This window comes from Poecilia latipinna, unplaced genomic scaffold (assembly GCF_001443285.1).
Source record: "Poecilia latipinna isolate Pla-1442-1.1 unplaced genomic scaffold, P_latipinna-1.0 Scaffold392, whole genome shotgun sequence".
NCBI classification, from domain to species: domain Eukaryota; kingdom Metazoa; phylum Chordata; class Actinopteri; order Cyprinodontiformes; family Poeciliidae; genus Poecilia; species Poecilia latipinna.
In genome coordinates this window covers 208,742-231,242 of record NW_015113008.1, presented here as the reverse complement: position 1 = coordinate 231,242, position 22,501 = coordinate 208,742, and the positions used below count along the sequence as shown (strand labels likewise).

Below are 22,501 nucleotides of genomic sequence, written 5' to 3'. Positions count from 1 at the left end.
CCAACATAACTTTTAAAAAAACCCCTGTGGTTGAAAGTCAAAACATGCCCCACTTTTTTAAAAAAAAAAAAAAAAAAAAAAAAGTCAAACCTTTGTATGAATTTTCTTCCACTCCCTAATTACCTAAAACTTTGCATTGGTCTGTCACATAAAATCCTAAAATCCTAATATATGTTGCTGTGACCTGTCAAAAAAAAAAAAAAAGTTAAAGGAGTTAATATTTTTGCAAGCCAAAATCTTCATTTAAATATTGTGATATTGAGATATAGAGGAGAAAAAACTGTTAAATGTACACAACCATGAACCTTCTTCGTTCTAGTTTCAATAAACACATCCACACACACACACACACACACACACACACACGCACCCACACACACGCACACACACACACACACACACACACACACACACGCGCACGCATAAAAGCGGCCTCTGTACATTCAGTTATCATCTTACTTTTAGGCCATATTTCATCCTCTGGCCCAGGACTCTCTGCACCAAGAAAGCCAGTATCAGCGCAAAGTTTCCCTCAGACATCTCTGTAACTTGTCACTGGTAATGGACCATGAATTATGGATATGGTTCATACATCATCTTCACATTCACGCTGTAACATGCACAAATTTACATGCGAGATTAGTGGGAGAAGCCTGACCTCTAACCAAGGGCGTGATGGCTGGTGGAAGAATTTGATGGGGGAGATCTAAAATATAAGTCAATTTCCTGCTGTGCTTATCGGAGCTATTTCACTGGCGTGCGAGCGGCCATCGGTTTCAAGGATTTAAACTTAGGCAGGAAATGAGACATCGGGGTGTCTTCTGAATAGCTCTACAATGATGGCATATAAATGAGAGGGAAGGGAAAGAAAAGTGACTCAAAATACTCCATATCAGTGCTGAAAAGGAAGCATGTGTCAGTGGCATGATTTGTGTTTGCACGGCGCCAGCTGTAGCTTTCTCTGGTGTGTTTTTAAAATGATCACAGTACTTTACAGGCCATGGTGACTGCATCAGACTGTGTGACAGATGTATCGTTTTCCCTCCATTAATCTCCATTTTGTTGTTCACGGTGGGGAAGAGGGATGGAGATGAAGGGAGAGAGGCCAGCGAGTGAGCGCCGGACAGAGTCAAAGGAAGAGAAGTGAGATTAAAGATACGACTGCCATGAAATCAAAAATGAGATGGCGAAAGGGGTAAAAGTGAGAAAAGATGGCGAGAGAGGGGACGGTGGGAAGCAGAAATTAGCACTGGATGTGTAGTTGCCTGGAAGACGGATGATAAAAGTGAGGACGATGCCGATGGTTAGAGTAAAGATGAACTGAGGAATATATGTTTAAATTGGAGAAAAATTGCCCTGTGAAAGAATGGTTTGAGGAATGGAAAAGGCGCTTGCTTTTTGATCTCTAACAGGATTACTTTTCCACGCTATCCCTTTTATTTATTTATTTATTTTCCCTTCTTATTCATTCATATGTAAATGCTGGCTATGCGCAGGCAGAAAACCATATTAGAAGCAGTGTGCTGCGCTGAGCCCACCCTGTGACTGCGCATCACCAATGTACATTGCCATCCTGGGTAATCCTTAAAGGATTTCTGTGGACCTCAGCATCCCTGCTGCTGACGGCTGGGACACAGGCGGCCCTTTTGCTTCCGCTATTTACTGCTGTGTTTAGTTTCTGAGCCATTTAACAGCTCAACCTTTAAAATATAACATTTGACAAGGTGACTAGCTGCTGGTGTCCTCTCACCGTGAATTAAAGAGATGCTTGCCTGGCGTATATGTCAGCTCATATTGAAAGACAAAAAACGCAGCCGACGGAACAGCCTGATTGCTGTTCTGTCCCTTATTAAAGCAAGGAGTTGGCTAAATGTTTGGTAGCTATTAGAGCATTCCCAGGATTTTCTTTGAGCAGGTTAAACCTTCATTTGAGTGGTAGTTCTTAGATCCTGTGGAGGATATTGATTTGGTCTTACTTTCGGATTATACAACTTTGGCACTGTTGGTTTTTAATGAGGCCATCAGCGAAGGACAGTGTCTGTGCTCTGCGGCTTTAAGCCGAGGAGGGATTTCATTATGTCTAGCTTTCCATGTCTGTTGGTGTGACTTCTTGAAACTAAATATAACATTTTCCCTAACGCTAAAATATGCTGAGTTTAAAAACAACCTAATGTGGGCTATTTTGAAAACCCAGTGCTGGTCAAATCTAAACTGATTCAGGCATGGGTTTATTTAACACAAGGTCCAGATAAAAATTTGACCAAATAAACTAGGTTACACTTTCAACCCAAATTTTAGGCTAACGTGACTGAACTTTAATTTTTATGTATTTAAAGTAACAAAGTATTCTACTATAACTTCTATTGCTAAACAAATATCTGGGGGAAAATTAATCAATTTGTTTCTGCATTAAATGATCAACATCATAGGAATTAGACCATTATAATAATAATAATGCAGTTAGCATTAGAGGAAGCTTTTTTGCATTCCCACTGTCAAATTATGTTAAAATATATTAAATATTTTATTTCTAGAAAAAGTAAATCGTACTTTAATATTGTAAAAATATTGTTTCCTTGCTCTTAAAATCTTCTTAAAATGCTCCGTTTTATTGTTTTCCAACAGGTAAGGATATTTTTGGACCCTTACCTGGATATGTATTTATATAATTAACTGTACTATTTGTTATATTTAACTTTTCACAGAAGAAAAAAGAAAAAGTTTTTGTAGCTGCACATTTTTGTCCTTGATGAATGTACACTTTACGCCTAAAATATGATTCCTTTCAGGTCAGAAAAGAAAGATTATACCCAGTCCCTCGTGAAAACGCCTTTTCATTCACCGAGTCTCGAATCATAAACTAATGCAAACACATATGTATAATTGGAACATTTTTCCTACGATAAATTATCAAGGAGCGTAAAATAAATATCCAACCCCTTTCAAAAAATGATTTCATAAAGTGGACCATAAGGCGATATTTGTCATGTGTTTTAGTGTTTTTGTGTGTGTCAGTGTGTGCCTTTTGCTTCCCAAACATACAGCAACAGCCCATTAAACCAGCTGTGTCAACTGTCTTGTAGGGTGCTCAGGGCCACAAAATGCAATTAGATTTTCCTATAAAATATTTATTTCCACAACACCTACAGTGCACCAGAGGGGCCTTTATCCACTGTGGCCTTAAATATGAAAATGGTATATAAAGTTCTTGCCTGAGAGAGCAGGAGATACAATTTCTCAGCGTGAGCTTGTGTTTGTGGGCACAGATGAGTCCACGCAGATAAAAATGGGGGCAGTGCATGACTGCAAATTATGCTACACTTTTGTATATTTAAAATGAACAAATTATAGTTTGTTTTCATACACCACAGGTGTACTTTTGGATGTTTGTTTTTAAGTTGAGCAGAGTTAAAGTGTACCAATGCACAACACTGGAAGGCATTAAATTACTGCCCTTTTTATGCTGTAAGGGAAGAAAACCCTTAAGTTAACCCCCCGCGCCCGCAAAAAACAAAAAAAAAAAGACAAAAAACAAAACAGTTTCTCCAACCCGAGTATGTTTTGTCTGCCTTACATAAACCATTGTTATTCAAACAGAATTACTGGATAGATTAAGATGTTTGTATTCACTTAGCATGGTCATGGATGTTATAAATTGGGAGAACGGGGTCAGGCTTTCCTTTTGAAATATGTAAATATTATGCAACACAAAGATAATTTGCAGAAGAAGAATTGCACACAATGGCTTTTTTCCCCCCTAAACTTTTGATCTTATTCCACACAAGTTCACATACATACAGGCTTGCATATATGAACATACACCCAGAAATATTTTGGTCAATTGTCCCCTAGCAAGTTGCAGAGAAACCAAATGGTTTTGGGGCCAACAAAAAAGGTGTTGGCATAATGCTGGCTGAATATTTGAACACTCTTCTTGACAGAATTAGAGCTCATTTACATTTATAAATTTCCTGGCGCAGACTTGGCTTGTACATTTTCAATAGGGTTAGAATTTCCTTTCAAAAACATGATGTAAGCCTTCTATAGCCGTAGAAAAATAGATTTTGATGTGCGATTTGTTGTTGTCCTATCCAAACATCCAGTATTTTCTAAGGTGATGTAAAAGGTCACCCTTAAGTGATCGGATTTTGGTTAGGATTGTCGAGCAATCCGGGAATCTCCAAGAAATAAGCCATTAACTGTTTGAATGTCAGTGTTGCTGACCACAGCGAAGGAAGCTTAACATCAGCTTGTTGGTTGATACCCCTTGGAGGGCATCAACCCACCAAGGTATTAACCTTGGTGGGTTGATGCTTTTGGAGGGTTAATGCCCTACAAGGGTATCAAGAAATTGATACCAATTTCTTGATACCAAGGAATTTGGTTGATGCCAAATTTGATTTGGTATCAACCGAGGAATTTGCAGCTACCCACACACACATATTTTGAACAAGCAAAATATCTTTTTGAGAAAGATTAAATGGTCAGACAAAATAAATATCACCCTTTTTGGCCACAGTGACAATTGAGCCTGGTTGTAGAACTTTAACAATGTGGATTACAGACCATACAAATATTGGCTGGACTGGAACAACGTCCTATTGTTGTTCCAGTCCAGCCTTAAAGGATGGTTCATATAAATCATTAAAATACCAAACTATCATGCAGTCATAAAGAGAGTAAGAATATGTAATAATTAGCCTGTATTTCATCATTAGAAATTGAAAAGCACTTATCAAAACATTAAATATACTCTAATATTTAACCAATAATATAAGTGTGGAAGTAATATAAACTATATTCAATCAAGTATCGTTTAAGCAACAACAGAATGATGATCTCACGTATCTCTTTAACTTCTCTACACTGTTAAATATTTAATAGATCTGATATCACTGCATTACTAATTGCAATGAAGAAATTGTTTTAAGCACTATTTTGTCCTTACAAGATAACACGCCTCTACTGTTATCCATCTGTTTTGTGTTTGTAAGCTAATATAATACTCTCAGGGGACATTTTAAAAGCAGGAACTTAAAAAGCCAAAATTCCATATGGCCATCTTTCATCTTGACCCTTTTTATCACAAGCTTTAGAATATGTTTAAGTTGGACACTTGGGAAATTCAATACATAAGCTCAGCATACTAATTACGTGTCCACAACCGTATGCCGTGGCAGCTGGGCATTAATCGATGTGGTTTCTTTATGCTTCTGAAGTTTTGTCATGCTCTGTTGGGGGAAAAAAAAAAAAAAAAGGGTCCGCGTAGCAGTTTCCTCTCTCCTCTTTGAAGTGCCTAACATTCTCAGCGGATCAGGCTTTTTTGTTGACCTTTCGCGTGAAGTTCACACACTGCTGCTCGTAAATATCAAAGTGCAGAGTCCAACAGGTGAACCCTAACTGTGGGAGGAGAGCCTGTAAGAGAATTATATTTTGCACTCTTGCAGTGTCTTCCCATGCATGTGCTCATGTGGGAAGATGAGTGGGTGGAGGCCAAATGTTAAGGAATAAGCAGGATGGACCATCGTCGGTGGAAAGATCAAGAGTCTGTGCAGTCCATCTAGAGTGCGCTTGAACCACCGTGAGCTTGCATTTCAAATGCAAAAAGTCTCATGCTCTCTCCTGAATCGTGAGTTTTGCTAGATGGTGCAATGTGGATATTTTATGATTCGACCGTTTTAATGTTGCGTGAATTTATTCATGCGTGTGTGGCCCTATGATATTAGTGCAACGTGTGTGTGTGTCTGGACGGCACTAGGAGGATTACTGTAGATTTACAAGTCGTGCTAACAATAAGCAGACCCACCCCTGGGACCCATACTCAATCACTATCACAATGAAATGCTGCTAATTCCTATTTAAAGCTGCCGCACAAGCACTGCCCTCCCTACCCTCAGGGCCGGGGGGAGAGCAGGCGGCGCAGAGCGAAAGGCGGGAGGAGAAATCTATGTTTTGTTAGTCGGTATAATTTCTGCTAATTCCTCCCGCTGATTTCATCTCTATTAAAACCTCCCGTCTCCCGTTTGTTTTTATGGATGTTTATGAGGTTGCTTCATGAGTCCGACGCGTTTGCCGCTGGAGAGCAGCACACGGTAGCATCTGTGTCATTTGTCTTGGAAAATACCCACGCAAATGTACCCTCCTTATTGCACCTTATTGGCTTTGCACTGAATTACTTTGAAGCCTCAGACTTAAAGAGGATTGCTTTCACTTGTGGCCGCCAGGTTAATGTTTAGAGTCCGTTGTCTTATTAAATGTGCGCATTAATTCATAATGTCAGCGCAGTCAATGTGAGCAGCAAATGAGGGTATTATTTTCCGTTGTTAGGAAGTGTCACATCAAGGGCAAATGTGCTGCGTTTGTGAGTTTATTCCCGTTTCACAAAATCACTGCTTGCTCTCCACTTCTACTACAGCTTCCCTCTGCTATCTCCTGCACAAGCACGCTCATTTAGAGAAATGCTTTAATTGGGCACAGAATCAGGAGCAAAAATCTCCAGCTGCATAAATATTTTAGAGGGAAAGCATTCAACAGCGCTGCACAATCTTGTCCTGTTCTGTCTTTTTTTTTGTCCCTTTCAAATCTCCGCTTGTTTTCTCTTGCTCGCTACGCTTGTACTCCACCACACAGTAAGCTGTCCGTGGTTTTCAGTTGCTGTATTGCTCGTCTTCCTTCCTTTGCCATTTTTTGAGAAAGTAATACAACTGACTGATCCTTTTTGCTAATGTTCGGTAGAAAACCGTGCATGCAGTAGCTGCCAAGCAAAAACACATGCACATATAAAGTGGCTCTAAACTGGGACGCAATAATAAATGGGGTAATAATTTCTGCATTATTAATGAAGCGGCAGCATACTCCTCTTAATTGAAAATTTCTTTTATCTTCAGCACATGCTCATTATCCCTTCTTTTAACACAAGTGTTACAACACTAACTGCAGATAGCAAGCCTGTGCTTTGTCCATTTTCGTTTCGGTTTTCAGTCTTGCTACACAATTGTGCAGGATTTTTGATGGTGGGGTTTTAGGCGGCATGTGGAGGGATGGGGCTTGGATGAACCACATTGTGGTGTTGGTCTATCCCACTCCAGTAAAATGATGTGCATGGATATTTGCAAATATTATAATTACTAATTACAACTTTGGATTGAAGCATGCTTCATACATTTTTATTTCAAAATTCCATATTTTTTCCCAGAAAAAATGTGCAGAGAGAGAGAGAGAAGTCCATCTAGATCCATATTTTGAGAATAAGCTCTAAAACATATTCAGAGTCGAGCAATAAATATGGACGGATGGAAGGAATTAAGGGAAGGAAGACCCTTGGAAAATACTTTAAGGTCTGCACAATTGAAAACCATGACGGAAAGAACTGAAGTAAATGACTGATTGGTTCAAGAAACCGTAATATTTACCAGGCTGTATTGGCTGGACTGATGCTACAGAGCAAAGGAAGAAGACGAGATGAAGCGAGGGGAAACATTTAAGGAGATGCAGGTCAATGAAAATTGGCAATTCCTCAGCAGAATGTCGTCTCAGTCACACGTTTCACGCAATAAGTCACTAGCTTTCCGCAGACGGTCATGAAAGATGATGAATAGATCTTCCTGCCACATTGTGAGACCGTAATGGCATTGTGTCAGTCTTTATTTCCCATGCAAATAGTGCATGGATTAAGCATGCAGTGCATTGGGAGTGCGAGAGACACGGGAGACATCGTTAAGATGGATGGATCACTGTGATTTGCAAATACATCCAACAATGGCTATAGTAATTTTTCCTTATTTAGGTTCACTTTCATACATTTTCTGTAATCCATCTAGTATCCCACACAAGAACAGCGCAGCACAATGAAATTTGAATATATTGTTGAGAGCACTGTTGCCTAACAGCTAGTAGGCAGCATGTTCAAATCTCAGCAGGGGTGTTTCTGTGTGCCTGTGAATGCTGTTTTTTTTTTCCTTGCATAATGCTTTTCTTCCACATTCCAACAAGGTAGATATTGGGTTAATGGCTTAATGTCCCTGAGGCAACTGTGTGTGTGTGTGTGTGTGTGTAGGTGTGTGTGTGTGTGTGTGTGTGTGTGTGCGTGCGTGTTGTCTCCTGTGTTTTTGAGTCAAAGGAAGCATAACAGGTTATGAACAATGTTTAATTCTAGATGATTTTAGAGAACCTGTTCGACTATGAAATGAAGTCGGCAAACAACAAAAATTGCTTCACCAAAGGCTGTAAAGACAAATAGTTTATATGGCTGTGAGACTCTGTGAAGTTATTTTCAGTCATGGTTCTTTTATTTTTAGTAGACAGATGTCATTTTGTCGCAAGTTTATAAAAAGCTAAATGACCCTCGAGAGTGATGAAAAGTTAAATGCTAATTTAGCTTTTCAACTGAAAACAATCAAATCAAACCGAAAACAATCCGTCTTATTGGACACAGCACCATTTTAGTGGATATTAAATGTTTACATTTTCATCAGAGACCATTGTTGCATTGTCGTTTTTCAGCTGAACTGTGTCTGTGTTGCTCAGCTGCATCAGTCCTCTGAACAGCAGTGATTCATCAGTCTACTTTAAGCCCACCAATGAAGGACTAAACATGGATTTTACAACAGTATGTCTGATGTGCAATAGCACCAAAGATGGCGCGTTCCTTTGCGTTGCCCAGTCTTGTAGTTGTTCACAAATGATCCCAGACATGTTTCACAAGCAATCAGTTTATTAGGTGCATTGATGCAGCAGACAGGCTTTGACTTGGTTCAGTAACAATGATGAGAAAAACATGAGTATACAAGGTATATAAAGTATGAGTAGTTTGAAGTTGCCAATCAGTTAAAAGAGCGGCTCTGGTCTGACTTTAACTGTTAACCTCACGTTTCATTTCCAAGAATTTGTGTAATTTTCTGCCAAGCTAAGTACAGTATGACACTTCCTTATCAAATAGGGAGACTACGATGACGACTTCAAAGAACCTCATGTAAAAAAAAAAAAAAATCTGAATTATCTTTATTGTTATGTGACGATGTGATGTTTGTGCATTCATAATCGATATTTCTTTGTCCAATTGAAAACAGGAGGTTGTGTAATAATTCCTAAACTAATATCTGAGGCAATTTCTTCTATTCATTATTCCTGTTTTGCAGAAGTTGCTTCGGGCCAGAGGGTTTGAAAATGTTATGTGCATTTTCCAAAACCCACAAGGTAGCCACCAGCTGCAGCTTTCCGTCAGACAGCCAAAAAAACGTCTTTGCAGGGTTTTTTTTTCCTTTTTTTTTCGGGTATTCACTCTAAGACCATAACAAGGCTTCAGGGAACGAGTTTTTGAAAGACACGAAGTTTACATGGGATGGCATTTGTAAAATTTAACCAAACAAAATAACAATAATCTTCACAGTTGTGACTCGGGATGCCAAAATAACAGACAGTGATGTGCACATTTGTGTGTTTGCACAAAGTGAAGTTAATGCCCTTGTCTGGCTCTGTCTCTTCCCCCCTTTATTTTTGTGCTTCTCTGGCCACGAGAGGGGAGAGGCAGAGAAGCAAGGGTGATAATGACTTGTCAAATTAGAAGCGACGGAACCTGCAGCGAGTGTAAACACAATTCAGGATGTTCAGATGACATTTTCCAAGCTGTATTTCTACTGGGGGAGATTAGCGGAGTGACAGCTCAGCCTGAATCTCATGGATCACAGCTGCACAATGGAGAGGCGCTGGCACACACACACACACACACACACACACCACTCGGAGGGAACAAATTACTGGCATTTTAATACAAAACTCCACACCGACACCTGCATAAACAGACACAAAGATTTCCCCGCAGAATAATGCAAGCAACAACACACACTTTGTATTTGAAGACACTTTAGTATGAAACGGCTCTCGTCCTGGATCCCTCCTCCCTGTTTGTGGTCCAGGGGGCCCCTGCAGTCTCAGCCAGTCAAGCCCATGCATGGATTCATGTCCATGTAGTCTGTCAACATGATAGATTGTGTTCATGCACAGCCTTGACTCTATAACTTATTGAGACCTTATTTGCATACGTTCTCATTGCCAGTAAAACTCCACATGATGTAGGAGAGCAGTAGGCGTTTCAGTTGTTAAAATATTAGGGGATCCCGTTTCTTAGCGTTCCATTTTACGCATGGCCGTCCTTCTCGGCACAGCAGAGACCACGAGCGGCGCTGCTCATTTTCCGACTTCGCCCGATGAAATAAAGAACCATTTACGAGGAACAATATCCGGACCGTTGCATCTCCCGCCTTCCTGCCCCCACTGTCGGAGAGATACTATTGAGAGTCCTGAGCACATCAATTTGGGCCTCAAATGACTTTCTCCGGCTGGCCAAATCCTGACAAGCTTTCTGTTCTCCTTTTTTTTTTTTTATAAAAAAAAGAAACCTTTTATCACCAAGAAAAAGAAAGAAAAGATGAGCCAGGGAAAGAGAGAGAGTGAGAGAGAGGGGGAAGTCAAAAAGCTAATATCACAGTGACACCCTTTCAGCGCACAACAGGGAGAATTTCTGTACTATAACGGGTTCTGGTTAATTTGAAGTCAATTGGAGAGTTATTAAAAGGGATCTGAATGAGCTGCGCTGAACTTGGTCAAGGGCAGCAAACTCACCCTGGTTTCTGCATGGAACATTAGAGGCATTCTTTTGTCACCTTCATGCAAACTTGGAGGATTTTTTATTTTATTTTATTTTATTTTTTATTTTTTTTTGATCTTTCACAAAACCACTTTTGCTTCCAATTCTTTTCAGTCTCTCAGAGGCCACTTTATTTGGTACACGTTCTTCAACTGCTTGTTAAATCAAAGTGAAGTTTTTGGAAATCAAACGGAGCATCGGAACGGGGAAGAAATGTGATTTAAGTGACTTTGAATGTAGCATAGTTATTGGTGATCTATGGGCTGGTTCGAGTACTTACAAAGCTTGAATCTTCTATGATGTTTTTGCTAAGAAAGGAGAAAATATCCAGCTACAAAATTGCCTTATTGTCTCCCGAGCTCAAATAAAATGGGAAAAACTGGTTCAGGATGATAGACATTCAACAATCACTCCTGTATGCACTCATTACAAGCAGAGTATGCAAAATACCCTCACTGAACACACAATCACTCAGATGGACTCCAGAAGCAAAATCCCACATTCCTGTAAGCTAAAAACAGGAAACTAACCCTACAGACCACACAGACTCACCATAAGGAAGAAATTAAACTTCTTCAACTCTTCTTAAAGAGTATACAGGACAGTTAATTATTTAATTACCCTTCTGTTTATCCATATGTGCACATTTTGAGTGTGCTGCAAACATGATAAAGGGGGGAACAAGATCAAATAAAATTATGCTACAAACTATCTGTCTGAAGACAGACAGGGTCCATTATTTTTAATAGAAAGGTGTACCTAATAAATTGACCAGTGTGCAATTCCAGGCTATTGCACTTCTGTCATTGTTTTATCAGCAAACGCATCTCCCTGCCGATGCTTTCGGCGCACCTGCTCAGATTCCCTGGGCTCAAGCTCACAGCTGAGGATTTGCTTCTGTTTAGGTATTATTTCTTTTTGGTTTATCCCTTAAAACTCCACATTGCATTTGAAAATTATTCTGCCAATATGTATGCAAATGTCAACATCCACCAACAGAAATTAGATTTACAGCAATTCCCCATACTCCTCTGATATCTTTCCTATGGTCCTCAGGTGCGGGCTCAGTGGTTTAATGCAGCATTGTTTTGCATTACAGCACGATTTGGATTGCGAGCGCAACAAATATTACCAGGGAAGAAAATAACAGAGCAGGCTTGAAGAGAAATGGAAGATTTGATTTATGTCATGTATCACAGCATTGGGTGGAGTTTTGACTAATGTGGCGATGAGCACAATCATGGTATTTCGATGTTTTTTTTTTTTTTTAACATAGACATAGTCTTTGTTTTTTCACCAAAGTAAGTAAATGCTCTATGACAAATTTTTAGGTTTTTATTCTTCATTTTCATCTAATACGTGCCATTTTCTCTGTTTGGAACTGTTTGGAGCGTATCAAAGAATAATGAGTGGGACAGAGGAGAGAATAGATTGAAGAACAACACAGATTCAGTCAAAAGAGGGAAGATAAGCAGTGGGAAACCAAACACAATTTTAACTTTAATGCTGTCACATTTTCAGCTAACTGTCTTTCTGTGAAAGACAGTTTAGAGGAAGTCGAGAGATGCTAGCTTCAGCCTTGGACTGTAAACACAGGGGGATAATGTTGCACCAATGGATGAAACCAGAAAACTGATGCCAATTGTTGCTTGGCACCTTTGCTAACCTGCAGTCGGTAGATGATGCTAGCTGAGCTTCAACATGTATACAGGACAGTTAATTATTTAATTACCCTTCTGTTTATCCATATGTGCACATTTTGAGTGTGCTGCAAACATGATAAAGGGGGGAACAAGATCAAATAAAATGTTTTTAACAAGGAGTTGTTTGTTAACAAGGTCATTATTTGACCCGTTTCACTTATTACAGTTATTATGAGTTATGGACTGTATTTACTTTTTAAAAAGAAGCTGTAGCTCAGCAGAGAGCGAGGGGGAGGATACGAGCAGCGCGTACACAAATGTGATTGGTTTGTCTCTATTTGATTTTTCTTTCCATGTTTTTAGGTATTGGCCTTTATGAAGTTCTTGTGTGATTACCTTCAGTTAAAATGACACAGTTTCATTGTATCATGGTATTTGCACGAAATGTATAAACAAAAATGTATAATGTGATCTAAATGGCAACAGTTATTCCTAATGGAGCTGAAGGTTCGTGGGGATTAAGATGTAATTTTAAATGGCTTTAAGCTTTACAAAAATGTTGCAGTTTGGAAACTGTTGTTGTTTGCGATACCTTCATGTCGTTTATATGACCCATCTTAACGGATTTGGTATTTTTAAAAAAACATTTATCTCTCAATAGTCTAGTGGTATTAGATATGTTCTTAGGAATATCATTTAAATTTTCATATATATTTTAATCACCGTAATTGTCATTCACTTGGAATAAAAGACCACGATATAGAAAAAATATATATTCTAAGTATTTTAATGTTCCTAATCTACCTGTATTTTGTAGATTAAGAGCAAAGGTCGCTTATGGTCTTTGGAGTGAAATTATCTGTAGGCTACAATTCCCATTTGCATATAAATGAACTGTGGTAAACTGTGAAAGATGATTTTTTTTTTTTTTTACCCAGAAAATTATAAAGTAGCAAGACGAGAGAGAGGTCCCTAATTCAAGATTTTTTCTGTGTTCATTAATTTAGTGGGAATATGAAAATTGGGATGGAACTGGATTTGTGTTGCTTATTTTAAATGGACTATTGAGAGAAGGAGTAGATTATGAGATTTGTCATATTTGTCTTCTCCTTTTCATTCAAAAATGTTGTTCATATTAACATTTGACATGTCAATTTTAAACTGCAAATGAAATGAATAAACAAGCATCCAAAACTGAAGAAGCAAATAGTGAACTTAGATTTGGGTGAATTGATTTTATTATTCTGGATTTTCTTTTTTTTTTTTTTGCAGGTTTATCCTCTGTAGTTAACATTCTTAAAAACTGAAGAGAGTAATACATTATAAACAAGGATATAATTATATATTATTATGCTCTACCGTCTTCATAAGTGAAATTCAGGTGGGGAAACAAAGGGATATAGAGTTGTGAAACCTGGACTTGGCAGTTTGTAATTTGACAAACCTCAGTTTGAGAAAACCTTGAGAGAGAGATTCATTTACATTCCCAAAATATCGCAAAACTTTCAGCTCGTGTCTTTCTAGTAAATCCAGTTGTCTCCTTCCATTAAATGGATATATCACTGCATCCCTGGTAATAGAAGTCAGATCACTTTTCACATTCTGATGCCTGGTATGTAATCGTGTATCTTTTGTAACCATGTAGACGCAAAGAGGACCGACTTCACAATGAGCAAAAATCTTGTTTTATTTATTTGAACTTTCCATATCTGTAAGTCTTGATTTATTTATAGTTTTTCTCCTGTGCATTTTGTCACAGTTTACAGTTGTTCCCTGTTCCACATCAGCCCAGCATAAAATTATTTTTAAGTGACTTTGGATAAAACCATATTTCATGCATATCCATGCATTTGTCTCCCCTAGTTGTCTGTGAACAAGTAATGATTGTAAAATTGGCCTTATTTCCACGTTGATGTGTATGTGTTGAACTTAAACATTAATCAGGTAACAATACAAAAACCTGTTTAGGTGAGATTAACATTGTGAAGTAATCTGATATTTATAGTTCACTTTAAAGGTCTAAAGAATGGAGTCCAAATCTTTTTATATCATCATATTAATGCCCATGTTTTATTCTTCTACCATTTCTTTTACCTTCATTTGAAGGTCAAGAAGCCACAAAGACGCATTCAGATTCAACTTGACATTCAGATTCAACTTGGCAGGGCACACAGAGGACCTGTTGAGATAAAGCCTAGAGCTTGTGATTCACAAAGGCAGCTGGGATTCTGCAGGTTTAGGCCCCGGTTTTTATCACCTCTATTGATCTGTGATTAAGTAATCTTGAGGATTAAGTAAGAAGAGCAAGACAAAGAGACGATATCAAGCCTAATTCAGCAAAGTGTGATTGGAAGCTAAGCCTGTTTTAAAGACTAATGTGAGAATGCACATTGTCACATTGTCTGTGCAAAGAACTCTGTGTGAATTTCGACAACGCTGGAGAATCAAGTAATTTGCAGAAAGATTATTGTAGAGGTTTTCACCTTATCCCCAGGCTTACTAATTCTGCGAGTCATTTACCCTAAGTTCTGCACAATTACCTTCAGTGGTGGTCATGTTTCATGCCAACACTTGTGGAGGAAGAATATAATTGAGTTCTATTGTTCATAATTAGCCATTGCCAAAACTTGAATTTCTTTTGCGAATAACAATGGTCTTTTTTTTTTTTTGTTGCCATTTCTGTAGCTGCTTATGTAAGATGTTTATTTTATAAAATCATGTTCTCATTCTCATGGAAATTAATTCATCAAAAACGACCAAAAAAAATATATTCCAAAGATTAGATTTTCAAAAATCCCCAAGAGTGTCTCACCATAACAAAACACTCACGATGTAAAGCGAATGATTGAAAAAGAGCTGTACATACTCTCATCTACAGTTAATCAAGCTGCTCTTCAGTGAAAGTACAACTTTAGTGATCTTTGAAAAGAACTAAATGAGTTTCAATGTATTAATTTCTTCTAATCTGCAAAGTCTACATTTCAGGCTTGCATGTATGCACTCCCACTAATTTGCAGTCAAATGTCCATTGCTTCAAATTGCTGAGAAAACCTATTTTTGTAGTCTTCAGCAAGGTTCTGGTGCTTGTTCTGGTTTGATATTTGACTTCTGGTTTTGGCTAGATTTAATTTGTTTGGTTTTCTGGCAGAGAACCATATTCCATATATTCAGAGGGGTTAAGACCGAGGGATTTTGGGAAGGCCATTTCAGAGGTTTTATGCCAGCCTTTTTCATTGTGTCCTAAGTTTCCAGCGTCTAACTGTTGCTTTGAGGAAAAGGCGATGCATTTGGAAGTAGTTAGTCAACCACTTTCATTATTGAAAGTGCGTTATGAAACTTAGCAGTACTACCGTCAAGGAGACGCAGTTCGGCGTTTCTCCGAGGTGTTTCTCTTCAGTGTTGCTCAGGCTGAACAATGTTTGCTTTTATGTTTCAAAGTCTTGGTCAGAATCCTGTCATCAGTGCATGATGCATGATGAGACTGTGTGCAGTAATACTAGTAATGAAGTAGCTTCCTGTTCATGACAAGTTTCACCATGGGTGGTTCATTTCCTATTAACTTCCTTGAATGACTGCTGTGATTCCAAATACAGCTCAAAATGGGTTTTAGGTCAGATGAAGGAGGCTAACGTTAAGGTTTTGGAGAACATTGGCCTAAACCTTGTTGGAAGTGTATCAACTATTAAAAATTTAGGCCTATGAATGGGAAAAAGCAAACAATTTTAAAACTCTTACCGGATGTCTAAGCCAAATTACGTAGGAGCTTCCTGATGGCTACGAAAGGCTTGGTAAGCTATGTATTTAAAAATATTAGTGGGGTTGTATATGCACACATTAAGCTCAGATAATTGTGATCTTGAGTTGTTTATTTAATCATTCGTCACTGAAGTATAAATGCATCACTAAAACCCCAAATTTTATGTAAAATTCCTGTCAATGATGAGTGTATGTAAACATCAGACTGAAAGTCTGTGGGGTAGAGTACACACACCCTGTGTCATTCATGCAAAGAATGACACAGAAAATAATTCTCTGGATTGGATTCAGCTATAGATAATTGAAAAAGCCCAATTGCCTACCAAACATCTGATAATTCAACTTTAACTGAAGAGCAAGAATGAAAAGAGAGAATTTCTATTGAGGGCATCATCAAAGTTTCAGGGAACAGTGCAACAGGAACATTGCATAAGTAATATAATGTCAAAAATAACAATCATGAGAAAGCTGGACTTGACCGAAGAGACACAAAACCCAGTTTGTGATTGGAGTTCTGGCTGTGGTGGGTTCACATTTTCTTTGTGCGACTCCTTGAGTGTGTGTGGGACTAAATTTATTCAAGCTCTAGGGTATGTATTTATTGGCTTGGTTTAGTGTCACACAGTGACGGACAGGTCTGTCCTGCCGCTGAATGTAATAAGGTTTCTGCAGCGCTCGTGCGCCTGCACATTTTTCTGAATTATGACGTCCCCACCTTGGAGTTTTTGAGCACCGACTGCACTCCACCTATACCTTATATATCATGGGACGTAGCAATCACAGGTAAAGGAGCATTGCAGCCAACAGCGCTGCAGTACGAATCTGAAGACTGACAGCCATAGGGGAACGTGTCCATATGGAAACATTTTTTCACACCATGGGCTTGTTGGACGTCTGAGCAGAATTGCTACAAATCCTTAACGTCCCAGGAATCCAGGGTGGAATAGCATGAGATCCTGTATTTGTGTGTAGTTTTATGCAAGCTGTCAGCAGCAGAGAGAGTGAGAGGTGGGGACTGCAGTATTCCTCCAGCGGGAAGCATTGATTTTCTTGCCTAGCATGGGGATGTGGGAAATGTCAGCCTCTAATTGAGTTGATAAAACCGTTTTGAGTCTCAGACGTAAATATGCCCTCCCACACCCCCGCACATAAACACACACGCAAAATGCCATTGCATTACACAACTCCACTTGGGATGGCCATAAGAAATGAAAGGTCTCCTTATTTGTGTGTGCATTAACATGTGCCTACCTTCAGTGCATGCCGAGTTGTTTTGTTGGACTATACACCTCTTCCGGTGGAAGCAAATGCCTGACTTGTTTGTCAGTGAATGAAATGTTTTCTTCAGTTTTGAATTAGCAGGGAAGCTTCTTTGGATAAACAGGTTTGCTTGCCACTGAGAGCAAAAATGAAGATTAGTAAACGTGACGCAGAGGTCATATCCATTAATGGAATAGAAAGTGAATAAAGGAAATAATGAATGAAGTCCCTGCTCCCTAGCTGCTGATTAGAAGATTGGTATGCAGCGAGAACAGAGGAATTACCTGCTGTCTTTAGAGGAAGTTCACCACAATGTCAGAAGAAATGATAGTCCTCAGTTCAGTGTCTCTATGAGGACAATCTAATTTTTCTTCTATAAGAGTAATAATTATGTGAAGAGATTTTATGATATTAAAAGGCAAGATTTATTTATTTTTGGTCACAGTTGAGTCTCTTTCGAAGCTCTGTCTTGTTGTGATGCAAGTCTAATGGGGGATGTATATCAGGAGCACCACGGTGCATCTAGTTCATTCGAGAACTTAAAACATTGCTTTAAGAACCATCTCTGTCTTTTGTAAGAGCGCAAAGACGAAACGGACCACGAGACTTCAGTCGTTCTATCAGAACCGGAGATGCCTTTGGAGCCTTTGGAGCTGGGCACTTTGGAGAGTCTGCAACCATCAAATGCCACCGGTCTGAGTTGCATAATAGAGGTGTATTTTTAGAAGTACATGTTACTCCACCAGTGTGTGATGTCCTGTAACTATTATAATTCACCGTAGATATGAAGGTGGAGCTATATCGTCATCTCTCTGCTTTATTGATGCTTGAATGCTCTTTTGAAGTCAGTAAGGAAGTAGGTTCTGAGTTGTCCTGTAGTGTTGACAGTCAATAAATTGTCTATTCAGCAGTATTTTGGGTTTCCAAAAGAAAAACAAACGCAGAGAAAATGTGAACATTTTTTTTAAATGTTGAGAGTTCCTCAACTGGTTTACCATCAACCCAAAACTGACACATCCTACGTCAGATGAGATTTGTGAAGCTTGTATTCTACTTGTAGAAAACAAACACAAAGATGAACATTTAGATTTTTCCAAAAAATATTGCTAAAATCTTGAACCTGGCCAAGTGAAACATCTTGTCTCATGGGCTAAATGATTGGAAATAATGGCTTTTCCATATTGCTGATGGTGATCACCAGCAGGACACGCGACAGCTAATCAAAACATAATTATTGAAACTGTATAAGGTGAACACATGACACATGTATGTTTGCATCTGCTTTAATGTAAGGGAGAATAATTAGTGTTTCACATTATGACACACACACACACACACACACACACACACACACACACCTGCTTTCAGTTTCTTTCACATTCTTGTGTGTGTAAGTGGACGCATCCACGCACACAAACACTTGTGGCAAAGCCGATAGTAATAACTGACATGATTAGGCAGACAACCATTCATATAGGGAATTGCACGCTCATGAAAATAGACACACACACAAACACACACATTCTATCTCTCCCTCACACACACATATTATACCTCCCTGGTAATTAACAGTATTAATTACTAGCGTAGCTGTCCCTGTGAGGCTCTGTATCACTCACAGACGGCACGCAGTGGGGTTCTTATTACTTTATCTCGCCACGGCATCGCCTCTTCTGTCTCCCTCTCCTAGTCTCTGGTTATACACGCTTTCTGATACACACCTGCTGGATAAACAAATGTTAGCTAATTAGTCGGAGAGTGATAGCTGGCTGTGGGTTAAAATCCAGTCGCTCGGGATGTGAAGGAGCCATGTTTGCATGAAAAAGAGCGGGTCATTTTCTCATTATGATGGAGTCGCGGTCTGTTTAGCCACTGCAGCCGTTTCTTATGCGTCTTGTTATGCTGTTGTAGCTAAAGTGTCACATAAGTTGTGTTTTTTTTTTATTATTTTTTATTTTTATTTGTGTTGCATCAGCTACTCTTTTCATTGCAGCAGTGCTCCAACCAAAAAATGTTGGGCAAACTCTCTTCTGCATAATTGCTGAGCTGGTGAACATCAAGCCGTAGACATCTTGCTTGAGAGACGTCGTGGTATATTCCCATTTACCGAGGTTGTTTTGTACCCCACTCAAATCTGATTTATATCCACAGCAGTTAAATGTGGCTGGCACCATTTTTTTGAGGATATTGTACAGTTAAATCCCAAGTGTCACAGCGCTTGCATGTTTGAATATTGCATGCGAGTGCATAAGCTTTCTCTGCAGAGGTAAAGATATCTTATGCTCCGAGTGTGCTGGCAAAGTTGAGATTGAAGGTGAGGGGATAAAATGTGTCTTGCACATCATTACACAGTAAAACTGCAATCCTCCCAAAGTGTCAATGCAATATATCTATGTAACATAAAGGGATTTTTATCTCAAAATGTCATGATATGACATGCTTTGAAAAGGATACATTATTTAGCTTTGCAGTTTGTTACTGAGACAGTTGTTTCAGGGAATTCATCAATAAAAAATAAACAAGAAAATAATGAATAGTTTGGGAAATGTGACGGTTGCCTCCAAACACTTTATGGCTATTTTTGGGAAGAAATTAGTAACTTCCAAGTGGCATGTATAATTGATTAACCCACAAGCCGCAGTCGAGGGTTTGGAGTTTGAGAAGGAGAGGCCTGTGTTTGATTTAAACAGCAGGGGCTACATTTCCGTCTAACAGCAGCCTGTCGCTACACTACCGTAGCAGATGGATGCAAGTGGTGAAACGTTCTGGAAACAGGCAAGAATGTATAAATGACGCAAAATCCTAAACACATAAACACAAAAACACAAATTCAATAGAAATAAACCTACAATCAACAATGCAGTCAAAAAGTGCTGCCATTTTTTTTGCTTAACTTTTGCTCAACTAAGCTTAAACATTGTTTTTAACTTTTTCTTTTATTCCGGTGTGTTTATTTTTCAACTCTGTACTTTTGCGGTGCTGAAGTCTGATCTTTTCTTAGCAAATTTGCTATGGATATTGATGACATGTAATCAACTCATAAATAACATTTACCAGTAGGAGCTCTACCTGTACCCCATCCCTCACTTTACCTTAACGCAATTCAGTTGTATTATGAAATAATATGCGATTAAATAAAATTACACAGCTAATTAAACATTTTATGCTTACTTATTATCATAATTCATCAAAAATACTCCATAGTAAATAAATCAACATCCACTATTGAACAATGATATGAACTGGTTTATTAAGGAGTAAAAGAGGGAAGTGAATATCAAGCTACAAATGGGCACAAAGGAGAACTGACTCTGTGTATGTCAGTGTTTAAATGTCCTTTTACAGAATAACAAGCAAACCAACTTGTCTTGTTCTTTTGCTGTTATTTTTAATTAAGACAAAAATGACAGAAAAGTATGTTTGAAACACATGGTGATTAATTAGCAAAACTTGCCACACTTTTAGGTAATATTGCTTCTCTAAATTTAGACTAAACATACATTTTGAAAGCCAGATTTTGTAAGGCAATTAAAGTAACCATAGCGACTTCGTCACACAGTTTTTAGACATTAATAGATATTTTTATATAATTATCTTCTACTTTTTTTTTTTTTTACTTTCACATTTTCTGTCTTTTAGATAAAGAACAATGTGGTCTTTTCTTTATTTAAACATTTTTTTGGAGTTTGGCCTCTTATTTTACTTTATTTTTTTCACATTTATAACCTGCTATTGAAAGTCTTCCATATGTTTTTTTTTTTTTATTGTCTTTTTCAGTGGACGGCTGCACAGATTGGTCAGTGGATTACAAGAAGTACCAGGTGCTTCAGGGTGAGGCAGTGCGTCTGAAGTGCGCTCTGTTCTATGGTTACATCCGGAGCAACTACAGCCAGGCCCAGAGCGGGGGCCTGAGCCTCATGTGGTACCGCAGCTCCGGCCACGGCCACACCGACTTTGAAGAGCCAATCTCTTTCGATGGAGTGCGCATGAGCAAGGAGGAGGATGCCATCTGGTTCAAACCTGCTGACCTTCAAGACGTGGGACTCTACTCATGTGTTTTACGGTAAGAGTAAGGATTTATTTTTTTTTAGATATACTGCTTTGTTTTAATTTTGATTACTTTTCCTATTTGGGCTCTTGGTTAGCATCAAGTCCATCTTCACAAGAAGCAGACTCGAGCAGGGTTAAAAACATATGCTGTAAGTTTTATACATGGGATAAAAAGTAAAAGTAAAAAGTACAATAAAATACGACAACCAGCCTCCTTCTCCAAATATCGGTGTCAATAGGAAAAGGAAAATGTTTGACTTTCATTGGAATATTTCTGTTCAGATTTAGTAAAAACAAAAAATGTCAGATGTAGATTAGCCCTCTTGGTAAACCCGGACATCTTTCTGCATTCTCCTTTCATAGTAGAATGTTTTTTTTGTTTGTTTTTTTTACATTGAAACAAAAAGTGAGATGATTTAGTAAGATATTACAAGTCAGGTCAAGTGAGCCGAAGAATTTCAAATAGCCATAATCGAAGCATAACAAATGTTTGTTTAAAAATATTTAAATTTATTTGATTTTTTTGTTGACCTTAGAAACATCATGTAAGGTGAACAGTTAAAGTGAAAGCAGAAAGGACTGCCAGTCTCAGAAGAATACCTAAAACTGTTTGCAATAACCCAATGTGTAGGATAGTTAAAAGTTGAATGGCCTGTGTAAAATGATAACCATTTTTTTTCCTTTGACATTTCACTTGCGCAAAAACTCTCAACACTGCCAGGCAAAAGAAACTTTATTCTTATGTTTTTGGCCTAGTGTATGACAGTAACCCAGTGGTAGTAACTTAGACATGTCCATTGTTAATAATAAAGTGAAATATAAATAGCAGTTTGTATGTTACAACCACAAACTTCATTTTATTTTATTGCGATTTCACGTGATACGACATAAAAGCAAATACTTTTTTGGTAGTGCCAAATGCTAAATTAATTTTTTTTTTTACAGTTTATTAAACAAATATTCAGCCTTAATCAAATGTTGGGTGTAAAACTCAGGGAATCCCATCGTTCTGTGCATGGCTGCACTTGTAAAAAGTGCCTCCAGCTCTGTGTTTCTCCATCTGCATTTGTTGAGCTAGAGGGATTTTGCTCAGATACCCTAATCAGAACACTGAGACATTTACCTCCCAGCTGAAATAAATTACTCT

At 38.4% G+C, this 22,501-nt stretch overlaps 1 protein-coding gene across 6 annotated transcripts in view; it reads left to right on the top strand.

Annotated features, from left to right (window-relative positions):
* The window catches only part of il1rapl1a (interleukin 1 receptor accessory protein-like 1a), a 229,033-nt gene that overhangs the window by 77,168 nt on the left and 129,364 nt on the right, over window positions 1-22,501 (top strand). For all 6 annotated transcript variants that reach the window (XM_015037094.1, XM_015037093.1, XM_015037097.1 and 3 more), the window contains one exon: window positions 21,082-21,367. In XM_015037094.1, coding sequence (XP_014892580.1) covers window positions 21,082-21,367 — 286 coding nt within the window. The remainder of the gene's footprint in view (window positions 1-21,081; window positions 21,368-22,501) is intronic.